The 17,435-nt window shown below is 43.0% G+C and overlaps 1 protein-coding gene across 1 annotated transcript in view; it reads right to left on the reverse strand.

The window, feature by feature from the left end:
* LOC107187409 (Down syndrome cell adhesion molecule-like protein Dscam2) overlaps nucleotides 1-17,435 on the reverse strand; it is a 35,309-nt gene that overhangs the window by 8,009 nt on the left and 9,865 nt on the right. Inside the window, exons 3-13 of the mRNA XM_015575512.1 lie at nucleotides 17,135-17,281; nucleotides 16,600-16,717; nucleotides 14,314-14,475; nucleotides 13,546-13,829; nucleotides 9,341-9,485; nucleotides 7,872-8,023; nucleotides 7,085-7,357; nucleotides 6,501-6,785; nucleotides 1,178-1,297; nucleotides 831-1,004; nucleotides 391-541 (exon numbers count right to left, since the gene is read on the reverse strand). Of these exons, the coding sequence (XP_015430998.1) occupies nucleotides 391-541; nucleotides 831-1,004; nucleotides 1,178-1,297; nucleotides 6,501-6,785; nucleotides 7,085-7,357; nucleotides 7,872-8,023; nucleotides 9,341-9,485; nucleotides 13,546-13,829; nucleotides 14,314-14,475; nucleotides 16,600-16,717; nucleotides 17,135-17,281 (2,011 nt within the window). The remainder of the gene's footprint in view (nucleotides 1-390; nucleotides 542-830; nucleotides 1,005-1,177; nucleotides 1,298-6,500; nucleotides 6,786-7,084; nucleotides 7,358-7,871; nucleotides 8,024-9,340; nucleotides 9,486-13,545; nucleotides 13,830-14,313; nucleotides 14,476-16,599; nucleotides 16,718-17,134; nucleotides 17,282-17,435) is intronic.

The following is a 17,435-nucleotide window of genomic DNA, read 5'->3' on the forward strand; positions in this document are numbered from 1 at the left end:
CGTTGCACACGAAATGAGCAATTTCACTGGTAGGTATATTTGAACGTAACTTTCATGAATGAAAATGATTAACATAGCTCCTTTCGTTGTTGCAAAATTACACAGTCTACTCAACTTCTTTGAAGGTACACAGTCCAAATATAACAGTAAAATCAATTACATGTTGAACACTAACGATAACTAAGGTAGAGAATCAATCTCGGTTAAGTTCAGCCATTTCCTTAGCTGGTAATAGAACGATCATTTCGTATGCAACAACCTAATAGTTGTCTGTTTCACTTGAAAATTTCATCAGAGTTTATCCATTCCCCGTTATACGATCTAATAGATTAGATTCTTAGAAGTTTCATAGTACCGTGCATTATCTTGCAAAAGGTAATTTAGCTTTACCGATAGTTTGTCGAGGGGTTTAACTCGATTTTTCCGCCCTTTAGCCAGGTGACGGTGACTGGTGTGTCGCCGTGTACCTCGCAATGCAACGTCGCGGTGTCACCCTTTTTTACGGTGACGAGCCTCGAAGGTGCCGCGAAGTATGGAGAAGCTATGAACATGTTAAAAACGATTAAGCCTCTTAAAGTGACATACGTATGAGAAAAGTATTTCATTATAAACCTCTGTTAAATATCGAGGTTTTTATTTTTTGTCGAAACTTAGAGGAAACTTAGTAAGGTAAACAAATTTCTATTTGATTCCAATTTTTGGAAATTAATCTAGTTATAATTAAGGGTTGCACAATAATTACAATCACATTTATTAATATTATTTGAACAAATGTTAGAAGGTATCGCTGACTCAACGAAATATTTCGAAGTAGTCAATGCAAAACTTACAGTTCACTTTTAACTGGATCACCTTCCCGATACCAGTTCCAATACCGTTGCTAGCCTGACAGAGATAAAACCCTTCTCTGTCTTCTTTCACATGTTGCAGAAGCAGGGAACCATTGTTGAGGATTTTCGTGTAATCCCGTTCCCGCAACTCCTCGTATTCACCGGATTTGCTTCCTGCCTCGCAAAAGATTCCATTTCCATACCATGAATTATAAACGATTCTTTATAAAAATATTTCAAAGAACATTTTTGCTAAGGAAAAAGTTGTATCAGATCATCCCAGGAACCCCTCATTTTTGGGAGCCGAAGCTATTTTAGGACACCCTGTATTTTCAAAAAAAACTCACCCGTGGCTTTTTTCCAAACGATAGTGGGAGTGGGGACGCCCTGTGCTTGGCAGTGCAAAGCGACGTGCTTGTTTCTCTCGACGCTGACGTCGGTGGGCTCGACGATCCATCGCGGCGGCACTGAAAACCAGACCGACAAGCTTTAAACGTATCCATCGCGTGGCTCGCATCAAGAATAAATATGTCTTTTCTTTTCTTTACTGGTCGTTAGCGATTTAGAGACAGGTACGTAACGTGACAAAGTCGTGAAAAGCGCGGTCAAAAAGAGAAGAGCTCGTCGACGGTCGCCACGTTTCGTCCGGAAATGGAGGCACCGAGAATCGTATACATGTATATACTGTATACAACGAGATACACATTGTACAGAGAGAGAAAGAGAGAGAGAATGAAAAAATAGAAAAAAAAAAAACTGAACGACGGACGTGGCTTTTCGTCGACGAGGTTCTATCGTATGTATCATTAACTTTAAAAAAATTCGAAACGATACCATTCGATGGATCGACATGTTTTCTTGAACGCGTGGACCGCGGTAAAAATTTGTTCGACATATCAACTTTCCGTTTCTCGTTGCAATGGTGGATGGCAATTCGCGTTATGAGAATGTGACAAGAGAGATAGAGAGAGATAGAGAGACAGAGAGACATTAAGAGACAAAGTGAATGAAGGTTCGTGGGTGAGGTACAGTATGGATAAGTGGGGTACCGTTCGATGCGTGGCGTCTTCGAGGGTTCGTCGCTGAAGACACGTTCTACCGTTTTTTATTTTTCGTTCGTGATTATTCGTATCTGAATTCCGTGACGATGTTTACACGACGGATTGCTTTTTATTTTCTTTTGTTTCTCTACGTATATAGGCGTCATCAAATATATAAGCGGTTCTGTTTCGAGTAACACCATTTAAGAACGAGTATAATAACCTAACAGCACCAAACGTAGGAGAGAAAAAAAAATAATAAATAAAACACAATAGAAGAACAGGTATATATATATATATATATATAGTGTGTGCACAATAACGAAGCGTCTATCGAGTTATTCAAGTAGTATGATGTTTCACTAGCTACGCTGACAGAGTCGCCACTAATGTGTGCAATCGTCTAATGCGGAAGAGAGAGAGAGACCGGAAGTTTGGTGATGGTGTTGGTTGGTGGATGGTTTTTGGGCCACTCGGACGCCGCGCATCGATCATTGTCGAGAGTGTTGAGAGGCTTTTTGTCTTTTATCGTTCTGGGTTATGTACTGTTTTTTTTTTCTGTTTGTTTGGCGGGTTCTACTTTATTACGGTGGTGGAAAAAAAACGCTGCACAAGCGAGATACTGTGAGTGGGAAGTTCCAACGTTTTACAAGACGGCAAATACCGGCCACGCATTTAACGCGTGCGACAATATAATATATATATATAGATATATATATGTGTGTGTGTGTGTGTGTGTGCATGTGTTTGTCGTGTGTGTGTTTTTACGTGTATATGCAGTGTTTTTTTGTATAAGATACTTGGTCAAACAAGTAGAACTCTCGGAAGAAAAGGCGCAAAATTCGGGCTGGGATAACGTGTTTGGGTACGGAATGAGAGCATGTCGGCGGTAAACCGAAAGATATATATATATATATATATAGTGGAAATGCGAATAATAATATATGTATATATATATATGTATATATAGATATATATAAGTACCCGCTTCTAACGACTAGTTCGATGAATACGAATTTAATTAATAATAATACGTACTACTAGCCTACATTACCGGAGTCGCGTCGAAACGCCGGAGCACAGATTCAAGATGGTGTCTACACTTCGATTGATATTTACAAGTTTACCCAATACATTGCATTTCACACTTTCCGTAAATCTGTTCGTTCGATATTTTTAATTTGCTGTTGTTTCAAGATATTTTACGGAATGTTTTTTCTTTTATATACGTGTGCCCTTTCCTCCTACGTTTCGACGCGACAGAAGGAAAGATAAAAAACAGCCTGACAGATAGAAAAGACAGTGAGAGAGAGACAGAGACAAAGCATGCATAAGTGTTAATGAAAAAAGGGGTTGGGGGGGGGGTGGTTGCCTTCGAACGAGCCCAAAGGAGAGCCAGCCGCAATAGGTAAGTACGTGAAGATACTAGATACATATATGTATAAATACGTTTTTTGTTCGTGAGAGCGCAGACGTGGCACGTGCTCGTACTCGGGTGATCAAAGATAACGCTTGATTAATAATTAAGGTAAGTAATATGTACACAGACACGTAATAATAATAAGGTGATGCAGACAGAAAAAATGTCACAACACGGCTACGTCGTAGAAAGAAGAATCCATGCAGATTTAAAAATGTGTGTAAATGCTCACATACACGCACGCACGCAGGCCAGAAGAGAGTTTCTTTTTTTTTTTCTCTTTGTTTTGTAGATTCTTTTCTTTTTTTTTTTTTTTCGATAGGTTCGGTTGGTTGCTCCGGTTCGAAAATCAAAACGAGTAAAAATAAGGAAAGGTGCAAACTGTTACCTTTATGATTCGGTCAAGTCAAGCAAACCTCGGGGGGTCCACGAGATACCGACGCATTCCCAGAGAGCCAAAGCAACGTAAATGTAATACACACTGTGTCTGAGGGATGGATCCACGGGATCGAGGGATACTGGGATACGACCTCGATATGACCAGAAAAAGGAGGTTTTTTCTTTCTTTTTTCTTTTTTCGTTCCGATGAAAAACGCGTGATCTCGCACGGAACGCGGACTTTTTTGTCGCTCTAGTTACGACACGATCACGGGGATTCTCGCGTAATTTCCGGTTCAGGTCTCGAGACGATCTCTCCGTTCGTAAATGGCTAGTCTTCGATCCGGGCGAGAACACTACGGATGATTAACGATGGTGACGCAAGGGATCGAGTTAGTAAGCGTTATATGATATGATGATGGTTAAATGAATGATGAGAACGATGATAATGATTCTGATGGGGATGTAGCTGGGGGATCGGGGGTTCCTTGGGATCGGTCTCGACCCCGACGTCCACGTCGATTGGAAACTGTTCGTAACTTTGATTTATGTTCACTCCGTCAAAGGATCAAAGAATAAATTTCCCTGATGTATTCTTATGGACGTGAACGTTTCTATCCCGTCTGTAACACGGCGTGTTAAACCGATTAGCTGTTTCAAGGGATTATCCATCGAGGACGCTTCAAATACTCTACTTCGAACACTTTTTTGGAGAAATAGTACTATTTCTCTAAAATATTCTGACAGAGAATTTTTAGGTTCTAATAGTGAATATTATCTAGTATCCATAAATAAAATTCAGTCATCTGATTTAACCACAAAATCTAACTTTGACTCAAAAGAGTGGTAATTTTGACATTAATTGCCGAGTAGTTGATGCAACTGAAAGGAAAGAAAATAAAATTCTGATATTTCCACAGGCAATAATATCCTTCGGAAATATAATTACTAGTATTCCTCTATCCCCAAGAAAATTCTTTCATTACTGACTATCTCGAAAACATTTCAAACACCACGATCGTCATCGGAACCGATTAAAAAAAAAATTAATTCCATCGACTAACGGAGAACATGGCTAATCAAACCCGTGAATCGAAATACGTCAAACAATTAAACGCCAATCACCAAGCGCCTAACGAAAAATAAAATTCTATTCTCTGGATAGTAGATAATTCATAGATCATTATAGTGTATTGAAATGATGTGTGATCTTTCCGTCGAGATCGATGACCAAAGGTGGTCGGATCGAAAAAGGGGGGTGGGATGTGGGGGTGGTGGATATCGATGGAGAAGGGTCGCCGATCATCTAGTTACCTTTTACCTGTAGCTTGGCCGTGTACCTGACCTCGGCGGCGGGGTTCGCGGCGACGCAGGTATAGTCGCCGGAGTGCTCGGCCGCGAGGTTCGTTATACTGAGGAAGCTTGAATAGGAATCCAGTTGGGAGACGTTTGCGACGGAGGCCAGGCTTGGCGGCAAGGGAAAGGGATTTTGGCCGTCTTTTAGCCAGGATATAGTGAGGGGTGGATCACCCGCCGCGACCCCGCACACCGTCCGCGTCCGCATCCCCTCGGATAGTCCCTCTTGGAACGTAAATGGCGCAATAATAGGGGGTACTGGAAAAGGTCAAGAGAGAAGAGAGAACCATACGTGAGAGCGAGAAAAAGATGGCACCGAAAAAAACGCAAGAACCTTTTTTTTCTTTTCTTTTTTTTTTTTTTTTTTTTTTTTTTTTTTTGGTCTTGTACCAGGTACAAAATAATTTGTGTTTTCACTCTTATCATTATATAGGTATATATATATGGTTCCATAGTAAGTAGCGGTATGTATATATATATTATATAGACAGTAGTACGTCCATGTATATGTATAGATATATATAGAATATAATATGTATATATATATACGTAGAATATGTACAATAGAGGCAGTATAGTAACGTAGCAATGTAGAGGAGAGAGAGGTTGGCCCCGCCGCGGACCTGTTCCTGCCCCGCCCTTAAAAAAAACACCTTGTACACATAAGTTTGCATCGCACACTCACACCACCATACGCTCGTTCTCAACGCAAGAGCTAGCATTCGTCGACCCTTCCAAAAGTGTGTGTGGTATTTGAAACACTAGTATCAAACTCTCACGGACCTTTAACTGTATCAAAAATATAATTTGACGATTGCTGTCGATTCTTTACTTCTCATCGAACCAATGTTCTCACCACAGTCCATTTCAATGAAACGTATATGCAACGACGAACCATCGTCTTTTCGAAGGGTCGATGCAAGGACCAAGGAGGTAAACATGGGAGACAATAGTGGCAGGTCTCGTGCAAGGAGGATGAGCCACGCTAAGCGTGAGCGATCATCGAGAACACGTCACACCAGGTCTCTACGTTCCTGGATGACGTTCGAGGCGGTCCTAGATAAAAAAGTCCTTCTCGAATGAACGCGCAAGAACACCATAGAACCGGCCGTGTGGGTGTCAATGACTGTTTTTCTCAACGGACCCGTCCAAAGAAGCTATTTACAGCGGCGAACAGCGCGAACAAATCCGGGCGCACACAGGTGTCCCGGGGAGCAAGCAAAAACGTGTGAACATGACTTGATGCGGGAGGACATCGTATCTTCGTCCTTTGGATTTGTGAATAACAGGTGATTTGCATGTTTTCTTTTTTTTTTTTTTTTTTTGTGTTTTTCAGATCCTCACGCGCTTCATTCTCGAGTAGGTGTAATGGGCAGAACCGCGTAACACATACGCACGTAACAGACTCGCACGGATATTCGGGCGGGCAGGCGGTCTCGTCGGGCAAAAATTGAAGGGGGCCTAGAGGAGGATTACCATGAACCACAAGCCGCTGCGTGTGCGATACCTCTGCGGCCAGATTACGGGCCACGCACGAGTAGTTGCCGTTGTGATCTGGAGATAAACTTTCAATCATCAGTATGCTATTGTACTGGTCCACATTGGTCACGCTGACACGCTCCGACGGGCCCATCGAACGTCCGTCCTTGAGCCAGGATATCGAAAGAGGCAGATCGCCCCTGGTCACCGAGCATGTCAACGTGGTACGTTCGGCGAGTTGGAAGTCACGATCTGTCGTGAATGGGCTAATTTTGGGAGGAACTGAAATGAATAAACAACAACGACAGCTCGTGAACACGAGAGAACAAATAACACGAGTGGATAAACAGGTGACGTCCTTGGGAGAGAGCCGATGGGTAGGCCCACGTTAGCCTAGCTTGGAATCCTAGAAATTCTTTGTTTTCTTTTTCTCTTCTTTTATACCGTACCACATTTCCTCGAGGCAATGTACCTTTGTTTGTTGGTTCGTTCTGATTGTAGGACCAGTGGATTGGATCATCGCCCGGTTCTTGGATCACCTGCAACAATCGTAGAATAGGGGATCGAACATGAGGCCTTACCGATCACTGCTACGTCGCCGGATCTTCTCGCGCTGTGTCCTTGCTTGTTCCTCGCCGAGCACGTGTAAACTCCTGCATCCCCCTTTTTCTGCACGCTTGTGATCACCAGGGTACCGTCGATCAGTACTTTCTGACGTAGATCGTCGGGCAGCTCGCGGTTCGCTCGTTCCCACTTGATCTCCTCGATGGGGTAGCCGGCGACCGGACACTTCAGACGAAGAGTCTCGCCGGCCACGGCGGTCACCTTTGGAATTAGACGAATGTATGGAAGACCTGTAACGGGAAAATACATAAATATATTATTTTGTACCCTAAATTGTTTCATGCCGTCCACGCTTGATTCATCGACGTGTTCTATTTAAACTTGATGATCCTTAAATGGCTAAACAGTTTGCATGATAAAGTCAGCTATAGTTATGTTCAAATTCAATTGTTTATGTACAAAGTGTCCCAAAAAGATAGGACAATCCGCAACATGCATATTCCTTATATAAATACAAATCGAAAAGTCAGGGTTATACTACTTCGACTCTAACTAAGATTTCACGTTAGGCAATAGGTATTTCGATTTAATTCAGTATTTTTAGAAAATCTTCCGCTTAAACGACGAAACATAGAGTAAATCTCGCGGTTGTTCCTGAAATTTTGAACGACAAAGACAAATTTAACATTCAGATGATCCATTTAATCCTAGACGGATGTAATATATTTAAATGGGAATTTCAAGGTGCATACTTCTTGAACGTTCTCAGGTGACTTTAACGACTAAAGTTAGAGTTCAATGTACCGTAAACGTTAAGACGAGCAGCGTGAGTGGCTTTTCCGGCACGGTTTTCGGCGGTGCAAGAATATTCTCCTCCGTCCTCCACCATCACGTTGCTGATATTGACGTGGGATATGACGTCGCCGTGCACTGTCACGTATTGACCTATGACAAACCTATGGACACGCACAACGGTACCCGTTTACATGAAATGCACTAAACAATTCATTCTAAAACTCCCCTAAAGTATAAATATGAATTCTTCTATTTGTGATACATTTCACGATTTTAAGAAATTTCGCAACTATTAAAGTCGAATTTTAAATGATAATAAGATTAATAAATATTTGGCATATGAGAAAATTAGACTTTTTAATATCTACGCCTTTTTAGAACGTACACATTTTAATTGGAAAAATTGAAAAATATAATTAATCAACTTAAAAGGAAAAAGATACAGAGTTCAACAGTCAATGAACATTATTACGTAAACGAAAATTTCTAACCTAATGGCGCGGAAGATGTTTGAATGTAAAACAGGAAATTGATAAAAATCATTATTTAATCATTTGCTCATTTTAATAACTTAACATACTCGTTTTTATATACAAGATTTTTTACGATACAGATTTCACTTCGAGCAAGATCCCTGAACCGAATAAATCCGGCAAGGTTTGATAAATTTTATCATGTCCACAACAGAAGGTCCCAGTTTGATATTCGTTAATTAATAAAGGGTACATTCGGCAGAATTTCCGTTTCCCTTCATTAATTTACAAATGTTTCCACGGTTAACACACGCTCGACTCCGCCGTCCCGGTGAACAAGCAACTTTTTTACCAACGGAACGTACTTTTAATTACACATAGGTCGCGATAGAATGCCCAGCAGCGTGCGGGGCTCAATAAAATCATTGACGAATAAAACGGAAGGGTAAATTATGATATAACTGTAAGTCATAAAAATGAGAATTAAATAAATGGTTATATACTCCATTCAGAATTCTAGTTTGTTCGAGATGATCGACAATGTTTTTTGAAATGTTGTTAGAATCTTTTACCGTATTTTTATATATGCCATCAATAAAAGCCAGAATAAACTGTCAGTTCGATCACACATGAACCAGAAAAATCGCGCAGAATGACTTCCTGTGTTTCAACGAGTGATACTTTTAATAACCAACTGAACGTTATTTTTCGTTAAAGCTTCGGAAATGGTGCGTCCTTTACTGTTAATTAAAGGTATTCGAACGACTAGAGCTTCAGAAATTTTCCACTAGATGACGGTGGAGAGAGAAAAATTCGAATTCCGTCCCCGAGACGAGTGGTCTGCAGTTAAGGGTTAAATTAATTTATCTCCTCAAAGATATGACCACTGCAAACTATACATAAATAAATACTTTAAGAGATCTACGTTAATATAGATCGTTTTACTCTTGTTTCGTTTTAGTTCACCACGGCGTTCGATGTCGCATAATTAAATGAAACTCCTACCTTCCATTGGTTGGCAGTGGAAAGCCGTCCAAGGCCCAGGAGACCTGCGGTGTCGGGTTTCCCGCCGCAGAACACTTCATGGATACGGCTGGTCCAGGTTGCATCGTTTGCGAGATAAACGAATGTAACAGCATCGGCGGCGCATCTGAAATAAAAAGGAACCCGGTAAAATGTATCGTTTTTTTTTGGCGATAATCCACTAATTTTCAATTATTCCATAAAAAATTCCTTTTTGGAGATTCCCGAAAAATGAAAGTCAATAGAGAGTTCGAGAAACAAAACAATTATCAATATTTCCTTATTATTTCTCAAGAAAAATAAGCTCGCCGGGTCACTAATCTGTCTATAATTGGGTCACTCACCCTATGTGTATACTAAAAATCCAACAATTGTGCAACGCCTTCAGAATCGTCGTCGAACATTAAAATCAACAGTTTCCACTTTCAAAAGCATCGGTTCCAAGTACATATATTCGGTCTGCGAATGAAAATACGCCGGAATCAAAGTGCTTCCATCGATTATACGACACGTATCCGTGCACACGTCCCCGAACAGCTTTCAGGCGTTTGTACGCGCGATCCACAGAGGACGAAAAAGAAGAAAAAAGAAAAATCGTAGACTCTACGCACCCGAAACAGTACCGCTACTCCTCGATATCCATATCCACCCTTTTCCCTCCATTCTCATTTACCGAGCGCGACACTTTCACGCCTCCGCGTTCGAGACGGGACTTCAAAGAATCATCGGAATCACGAGCACACTCGGAAAAATCGCGCGGCGCCTCTCGTCGTACGAAGGAATATCGAAAGAAGCGCGTGCTGGAGAGACGACGCGACAAAATTCTCTTTTAACAGGCACGCCGCCGGTATTTCCGTGCTCGACTGAGAGATCTCGATCAGCCGAGAGTAATAGCGTGGTTTCATTCGGGGCTCGAGGGATGAAAAGAATATACATGTAAAGACCAAGAGGAGATACAGTAGAGTGGGTAGTGACGAAACGAAAGAGAGTGAAATTCAGAGTCGAAGTCAGTGATATCAGGTTCCCGAGTATATTCGACCCGGTACAATGACAGGTGGAGGCGCAATCGAATCCCATCTCGTTAAGATGGATACACTTTTTATCATCGTGGAACATGGAAAACGTGTGGGGTGGTGTATCAACGGAAGAGTAGAGGAGAGAGCTGGTTCGAAGAAAGAAGCTCGCGAGGCACGAGCGTGAAAGACCCAGCTCAGAGATTCTTGGATTCCTGAAAGCGCGCCCCCCTCGATAGAAAACGAAAAGACAATGGGTTCGCCGCGATGGAAGCGCAGGGAAATATTTTCTGTTTTTTTTCTTTCTTTCTTCTCTTTAGTCTCTCGATGTTTCTATCCCGACGACGACACGACGACGAAGGGAGGAGGTGAACGAGGAAAGGGCTGTAAAGAAAGAGGGTGGTGAGGGGATAGGAAGAGGAAATGGGAGAGGAGAGTCCCAAGATCGAAGAAATGGAGAGGAACCTTCCTAGGAGCGTGGGGCGTGGCAAGGACGAGAGGAGGGACTACTTCGTAATTAAAAGTGTCGATTTCGTCGTCATTAAAAAATGCTCGGCAGTCGCGTTACAAAGGACAGTTCTGTCGTTTTAGGGAGAGGGGGGACGGGGAAGGAGAGGAGATAGCTCGAGTACATCTCTCGCCTAGGTGAATACGGCCGGGGGTCCTCTCCCGGTAGACGGTGATCGTGGATCCGTGAGGAAATTGATGAACCTCGTCTCGATGCCTCCGAGCGATCGTTGATAACGTATCCGCGAGAATTCGTCCTTGGACGTCGATGAAACGCTGCTGCTCGTGTTCCGGTGTGACTGTGCCATGAGGAAAGGTATTGCGCGGTAAAGCGAACGGAAATGGGGGAAGGGGGAGGGGGTCCGTCCAGGTGTAGTACGCTGAAAGAAATTGTCGAGGAGCTTGCATAGAGTACTTGCATATTAATTCTGATTTACTCTGTTGCGCACAATTACAATTTAACGAAAAAAATTCCGAGATTTTTGGAACGTTGACAGACTGACGCGTATTCTCGAATGCGTGAATCTTCATTCGTGGACAAAATACGAGGCGGTCGGGCGAGTTCGCAAGAGGGGGGATTTCATGACGCACTGAGCCCCATAATTTTGTACGGGAACGTAATATTCACACCGCCTGCCTCGGCTTTTAATATACGTAAATTCGTGAATAGTCCCTTTTTATCCTGTCGGCCCCTTTTTGCAGCCGCGCGAAACGTGGAAAATTAAAAGATGGCCGCGAGCTCGTCAGGGAATATGTGTTTCAAGGATATTCGTGATCGAGGAGTAATGTTTTATTGCAATATATTTTGTCCTCGCTGTAGGTTGGTCGATGTATAGAGTAGCGCACGGTATACGCCCTCGTTACAAGTCGTTCCCTGGTCCTGATGCACCGACAAGTAACAACGAAACACGGTAACTTGGCTCGTCGACGTTCTTTTTCCCCCTCCCTCGCCCCACGGATCGTGGTATTACAGGCTACTACCTGGTGTGTACCCCCGTACCCGCCAGCCCCACCTCCTTTGCCGTCCGCGAAATTGCAACGAGCTGGTCCCTCCCTCTCTGTCTCTCTTCAGGCCACGTTGCGTCCTTACCATGGCACCGTTTGCTCGAATTCCCTTTGACGTAAATTCTGTGCATTACCGACGCTGACGAGCGAGAGACGCTAACTTCATTGTTGTTTCAAAGGCCCACCTCCCCGGCCAGGTTCTTCCGCGTCTCCCTCCCCGCCCCTTTGCCCCGGCGCCACCCCCTTGCACCTTCCCCCTACCCCCCACTCCTCGACGGGACATTCCTCTTTCATACGCCGCTCCTCCATACACATAATTGGGCGGTCCAGATGTAGGGCAAACGGGCAAGAGAGATACAACGTAGCGGTTACCAAAGAGAGTTTCACGGTACGGAATTGAACGTACGAGGGGGTGGATGGTGACCGACGAGGGGTGCAGAGGGTGGAGAGGTGGGGGGAGGGATAGTGGCTAAAGCGCCGTGAAAGAAGCCTCTTCCACTTCAAAGCGGAGGCGGCTCCCGCGCTCTCGAGGTAACGGGCCACGTGGTCGACTTGCTCTTTCCACGATAATCGAGTTCCGAGGGTTTATGCGATCGGTAACGCTGGCTACCGATCACTTTGACGCTCTCCACGCTGTGTATTGTGTGTCACTTCTAACACCTTCGCTCGGCCCCCAGATTCGCGGTCGTATCGATTCGGTGAAAGTATTTCGGCGGGCGAATTGGGGGGGTGAGTGTACGGGGTGGATCGATGGGGACACTCGATGGTCCAGTGAACGAATTGCTCGGGTTAAATGAAGAGGGAAGGATAATTTGTCTTGAATAATTTGATTGAATCGATTAAAACAGTCGAAAACAACGAGTTCGTAAACTGCTGTGAAAATTATTAAAATTCTGGAACAGTGCATGTCTATGATACTTCCATCACTCCTTTTATAAGAATCTGCAGTCGTCCCAAGAAGGACGAAATTGATTCGATCGGTATGAATATTTACTTTTTTCCAGTTATTCAGCACGAGAACTGTTTACCCATGTCGCGAATTTATTTCGTCGGAGTTCGTTAATAAATATTGATGAAAAATTTTGCAAAGCAAACCGGAGGAAGAATACACGCGGTAATTGTGACGGGTTGAACTTCACGCGGAAGCATGAAGGTGTCTCGGAAAATGAATCTTCGCGAGTGACCCAATTTACTTTGCCGCCCTCGGCAAAGGGTTGCAGAAGCGCAACCGGGAAAAGTGAATTTATACGTATGCATAGACCCTATTCGAAACCCATCCTCATCTGCAATTCCGATCGAAACTGCACACGGCAACTTTCCATGTAATTTTCCTTTGTGCAGTTCGAAGTCGAAATGAAGCTGAGCACGGTGGAATTTAGTAATTGCGATCGAAATGAATTGGATCAAACCGAGCCCATGACGACGGTTCGCTTGTGCATTGGAGTATTTCCGTGTATACGAAAACTGCTCCACATGACCAGAGAAACCCACTGAAATTGCTTTTCTCGAAATGGTGAGTGATCGATGAACATTCGAGGGACCTTGTCATTTTGAGAGTAATTCTAAATTTGTTGTTTCGACTGATCGATTTGATGGCTGTATTGTCATTGTAATACACGTTGACTGTCAAACGAGAAAAAGAAAAATTAATTTGTTACGTACCGCCCAATTGAAGTTCGGCGGATGCCTGCGCGGTGTCGCCCTCCGCCCGTCTGACTATGCACTGATACATTCCACGATCCTCCCTGCCTATTCCGTTGAGCCTCAACAATTCTAATTGTCTGCCGGTCCCCGGAAGCTGACGACCATCCTTGTACCAGGTAACAAAGTGCTGTCCTGCTTGCGGATGCTTGCTGACCTCGCATCTAAATTCGGCATTACCGCCCAAATGGACGCTCAGCAACGGCGGGGTCACTTCTACGTGCAATGGGGCGGTCACGATGAGCCTGAAGAACAGTTCTACGTTTGTAGTCCCTGGCTTGTCGACTGGCGGTGCCACGAAATGTCCGGGGCCGTTTCGTGAATTGCGGACGTCACATTTTAGGGGTTGGAATTTTACGCTAACAAACACTATTTGGGTTGTTTTCTTATCTATAATAATAGTGGAATAATGATGTACCATGGAAGAAGGTTACTTACTTATTGTGCCTTTTAATACTTTCAACTTTCTTCCATGATATACATATCACTGTTGTACTATTATTATACTTTATTTTTGTTTTATCTCGATGAATCGGAATTAAATGTGAATAATAAATTAGTAGTAGGTAATGAAGAATGAGGGGGTAACTCCGTTTAGCTTGTAGCAAATTTTGTTCATAGAGCACTGCTTATGGTCGGGTAGATCAGAAACCAGGGCCATGAATTTCAGTGGTCCTTCCGATTGCAATCTTTTAAGGGATTTCGAATGATTTGAGTAGATGATTATACCTAATTTCGGCGCTAGTTTCGCCACCGGGATTAGAGGCGGAGCAACGATAAGTTCCACTGTCTTCCAGTGTCACCGCTTCGAGCGCTAGGACGGAACCCAGCAACTTGGTCCTTGGTCCAGAGTGTACCAGCATTGGTTCGGAGCCGGTTTGTGCGTACCATCTGAAGAAAAAACGATTTATTGATCAGCAATATAAAAAATTCAGGGAATTAAATATAAATATCTATGTACGTATCAGCAATATAAAATAGAATATAAATAGGCACAGTCGAATGATGGGTTTGTTGATCGTTCGTTCACCAACGAGACCAGTGCATCAAGAAACAAAAAAAAAACGTCGATCTCGTCCCGATCCTTAAAACTAACCACAATACAACCCCTTTTCGTTCTACCCACAGATATCCCGATTTACCGAAGGATTTTATCCTAGCTCTTGGCCTGGTGATTAATTTTTCATATAAAGGTGGAACGGCACAGAGGAAGGACGGGACGCGGGATGAGGTAGATGTTCAATTTCACTGACTTTTCGGGTACGTCGACCCAGAAACGACATCGAGAATCGCATCCGCGGAGCGAGCATTTATCCCGGAGATTCCTCGTTTTCTTTTGGCTTCCCAATTTCTTGACAGCCTTCGATCGAGCCACCTTCGGGTCCTCGAACTCTCCTTCAACGGATATCTCAACCCACCCCCTCCCTTGGTTTACTCTATACCTTTTCTATCCGCTTTTTCCACTTTTGCTCCTTCTCGTCATTTCTCCGTTTTATAGATAAAGAAAAAAAATTATAGAAAAAAAAAATACTAATAATTTCGATTTAAACAGTTTCCAATATTAAAGTGTCCTACGATAAAAAAAAACAAGAACAGCATAAAGAAATTAATGAAACCTCGTTTTCTCGAATATTTAAAGATATTAGTTAGGACAAATGCAGTTAGCGAGTTAAAAAGTAATCCTATATCGGACTTTAAATCTAAACGTGCAAAAGATATGCAAAAACGTTTGAAAACAGAAATTTTCATCTTAAGTTACAGGCAAACATACTCAAAATATAAAAATATGTTCTTATCTATCGGGTTCCGATTAAAAAAATCTGTTTTTTTACAATTCTGCCAACTTTTCCGGATCTCCGAACCACACTGTGCTCCGTGCCGGTTTGCTCGCAGATATTGCCAATAAATTTCCTTCTCTCGCTTTATATTTCTCGGCCTGGTGCATGCGGATGCGCCCAGGCGGCCGCCGGGAAAAGGAGATCCGGAAATCCCCAGGAGAGAAAAAGGGTCTGGAGGACTCCTTGTAGACCCGTAGCGACATGGAGAGTTTCCGATTGTGCTCCGCTTCTCGCGAGGTTTCACGTTCGAGTGCTCCCACTTTTCCTCGATCAAAGTCGCGCCCAGTCCTTATTCCTTTACTTACCTTCTCCACCCTCGAATATTCCCCGTCTTCAATCTTCCCCTCTTGCCCCCCTCCCATTCCTCTTCAAGCCTGATCTCCTCCCTGCCATCGTGTCCAACGCGAAAATTCTTTGTCCCCTTCCATTCTTTTTCTTTTCTTTTTACCCTTCGACGGAGAACGCGACAGATTAGAGGAAAACGCTTCGTAGGCGTTGCTTTTTGTGTTTCGCCGTCCTGTTCCCCCGTCGCGCTTTTCGCCCATTTCGACGTCTTCTTCCACTTCTACCAGTTTGAAAAAAAAAAAAAAAAAAAAAAAAAAAAAGGACCTGGGACAGAAATGTCTCTGTAGGCACGATACACGGGAAACTCCGTGGTATCCAGACGGGGGAACACGTTCGCTTCAAAGGCACAAAGACGTGTGCGCGCCCGAGCGCGTTTTTTCGACGACGGAACCGGGCTGTCTCGAAACAATATTATTGAAGCTTCGCTGGAATAGGACGTACGGTCGCCGTGAAAGCTTGCAGGAAGTACGAATAAATCCGCGTTAGACACTTTCGCTTGGATGGAACGTTTTTAGATAAACCCGTCTGTTATTTCATTCGAAAAAACGGTTAAATAAATATTATATTGTGAATTTTCCAGAGGGAATTTAAGAGTCTGGGAGATTCTACTGATTCAAAAGGTTTGCAATAATTATATTAACGGATCCGTAAATGGACGCTATCGATTCTCAATTTTGACGTTCCAACCGGTGGCAATTTACATTCAGTCAGCCACTTAACCAACATTCTCGTGAATAAAAGTCGAGCGCTATCTTGGCCGATTCAGCTCCTGCCTATTGGATGGCCCCCGAACGAGATTGCCTTAATTAATCTTCGGGGTATAGGAACTTACCGATATTCGGGGGTGGGACAGGCCTGCGCCACGCAGACTAATGACGTTGATTCATCTTGAGCGACGTGAACAACGCCGGAGTTTTCAAGAATCACCGGAGGCATCACCCCTCTGTGGTCTGCGCAAAAAATATCGGTGGTTGATTAACGCGTCTGGTAATTACGGGAAGTTCCGCTAATTCTTTTTGTTCACGGAAGTGTTATTATAGGTACACACTACAAAACAAAAGAAACACTTGTGATTTATTTGTACAGTAAACTGTAGCCTTATTAATATAATTCAATTATGTATACATATAAATTCACTACATAATAATGTTCCAAATACTTTTTTCTTTCGAATAAAAAATTATCATTGAAAATGCAAATGTTATAAAAGAATCCTTATGGAATTTATTATGTGGTATTATTAAATTATAATTGAAATTACTATCGGTCTACACTCTACACTTTTAGAACAAAACCCATCAAACTTTCGCACTCACCTAATACTTAATTGTTAGTGGAACGGTTGTGTAAGTTAGAGTGAAACTTACCAGCTATCCTGATGTTGGCTATCGAACTGACGACGACCTGTCTGGTGAGACGATGCATCGTTCGACACCTGTATCCGTGGATCTGATCGCTGAATTCTAAGCTGTGAACAAGTAGTTCACCCGTGGGCAGCAGATGAAACTTTCCATCTGGAATCAATCGGGACACATAGCATTCATTTTACTGCTAGATACAGTTCTTTTATATGTCGACGAAAATTATGTAAATTAAAGTCTACAATTCTATCGTAAACAGACATACACTCGGTCCTACCAACGGGAATACAACGCAAACTTCTCAAGT

The sequence above is a fragment of the Dufourea novaeangliae genome, unplaced genomic scaffold (assembly GCF_001272555.1).
Source record: "Dufourea novaeangliae isolate 0120121106 unplaced genomic scaffold, ASM127255v1 scaffold89, whole genome shotgun sequence".
Classification (NCBI taxonomy): domain Eukaryota; kingdom Metazoa; phylum Arthropoda; class Insecta; order Hymenoptera; family Halictidae; genus Dufourea; species Dufourea novaeangliae.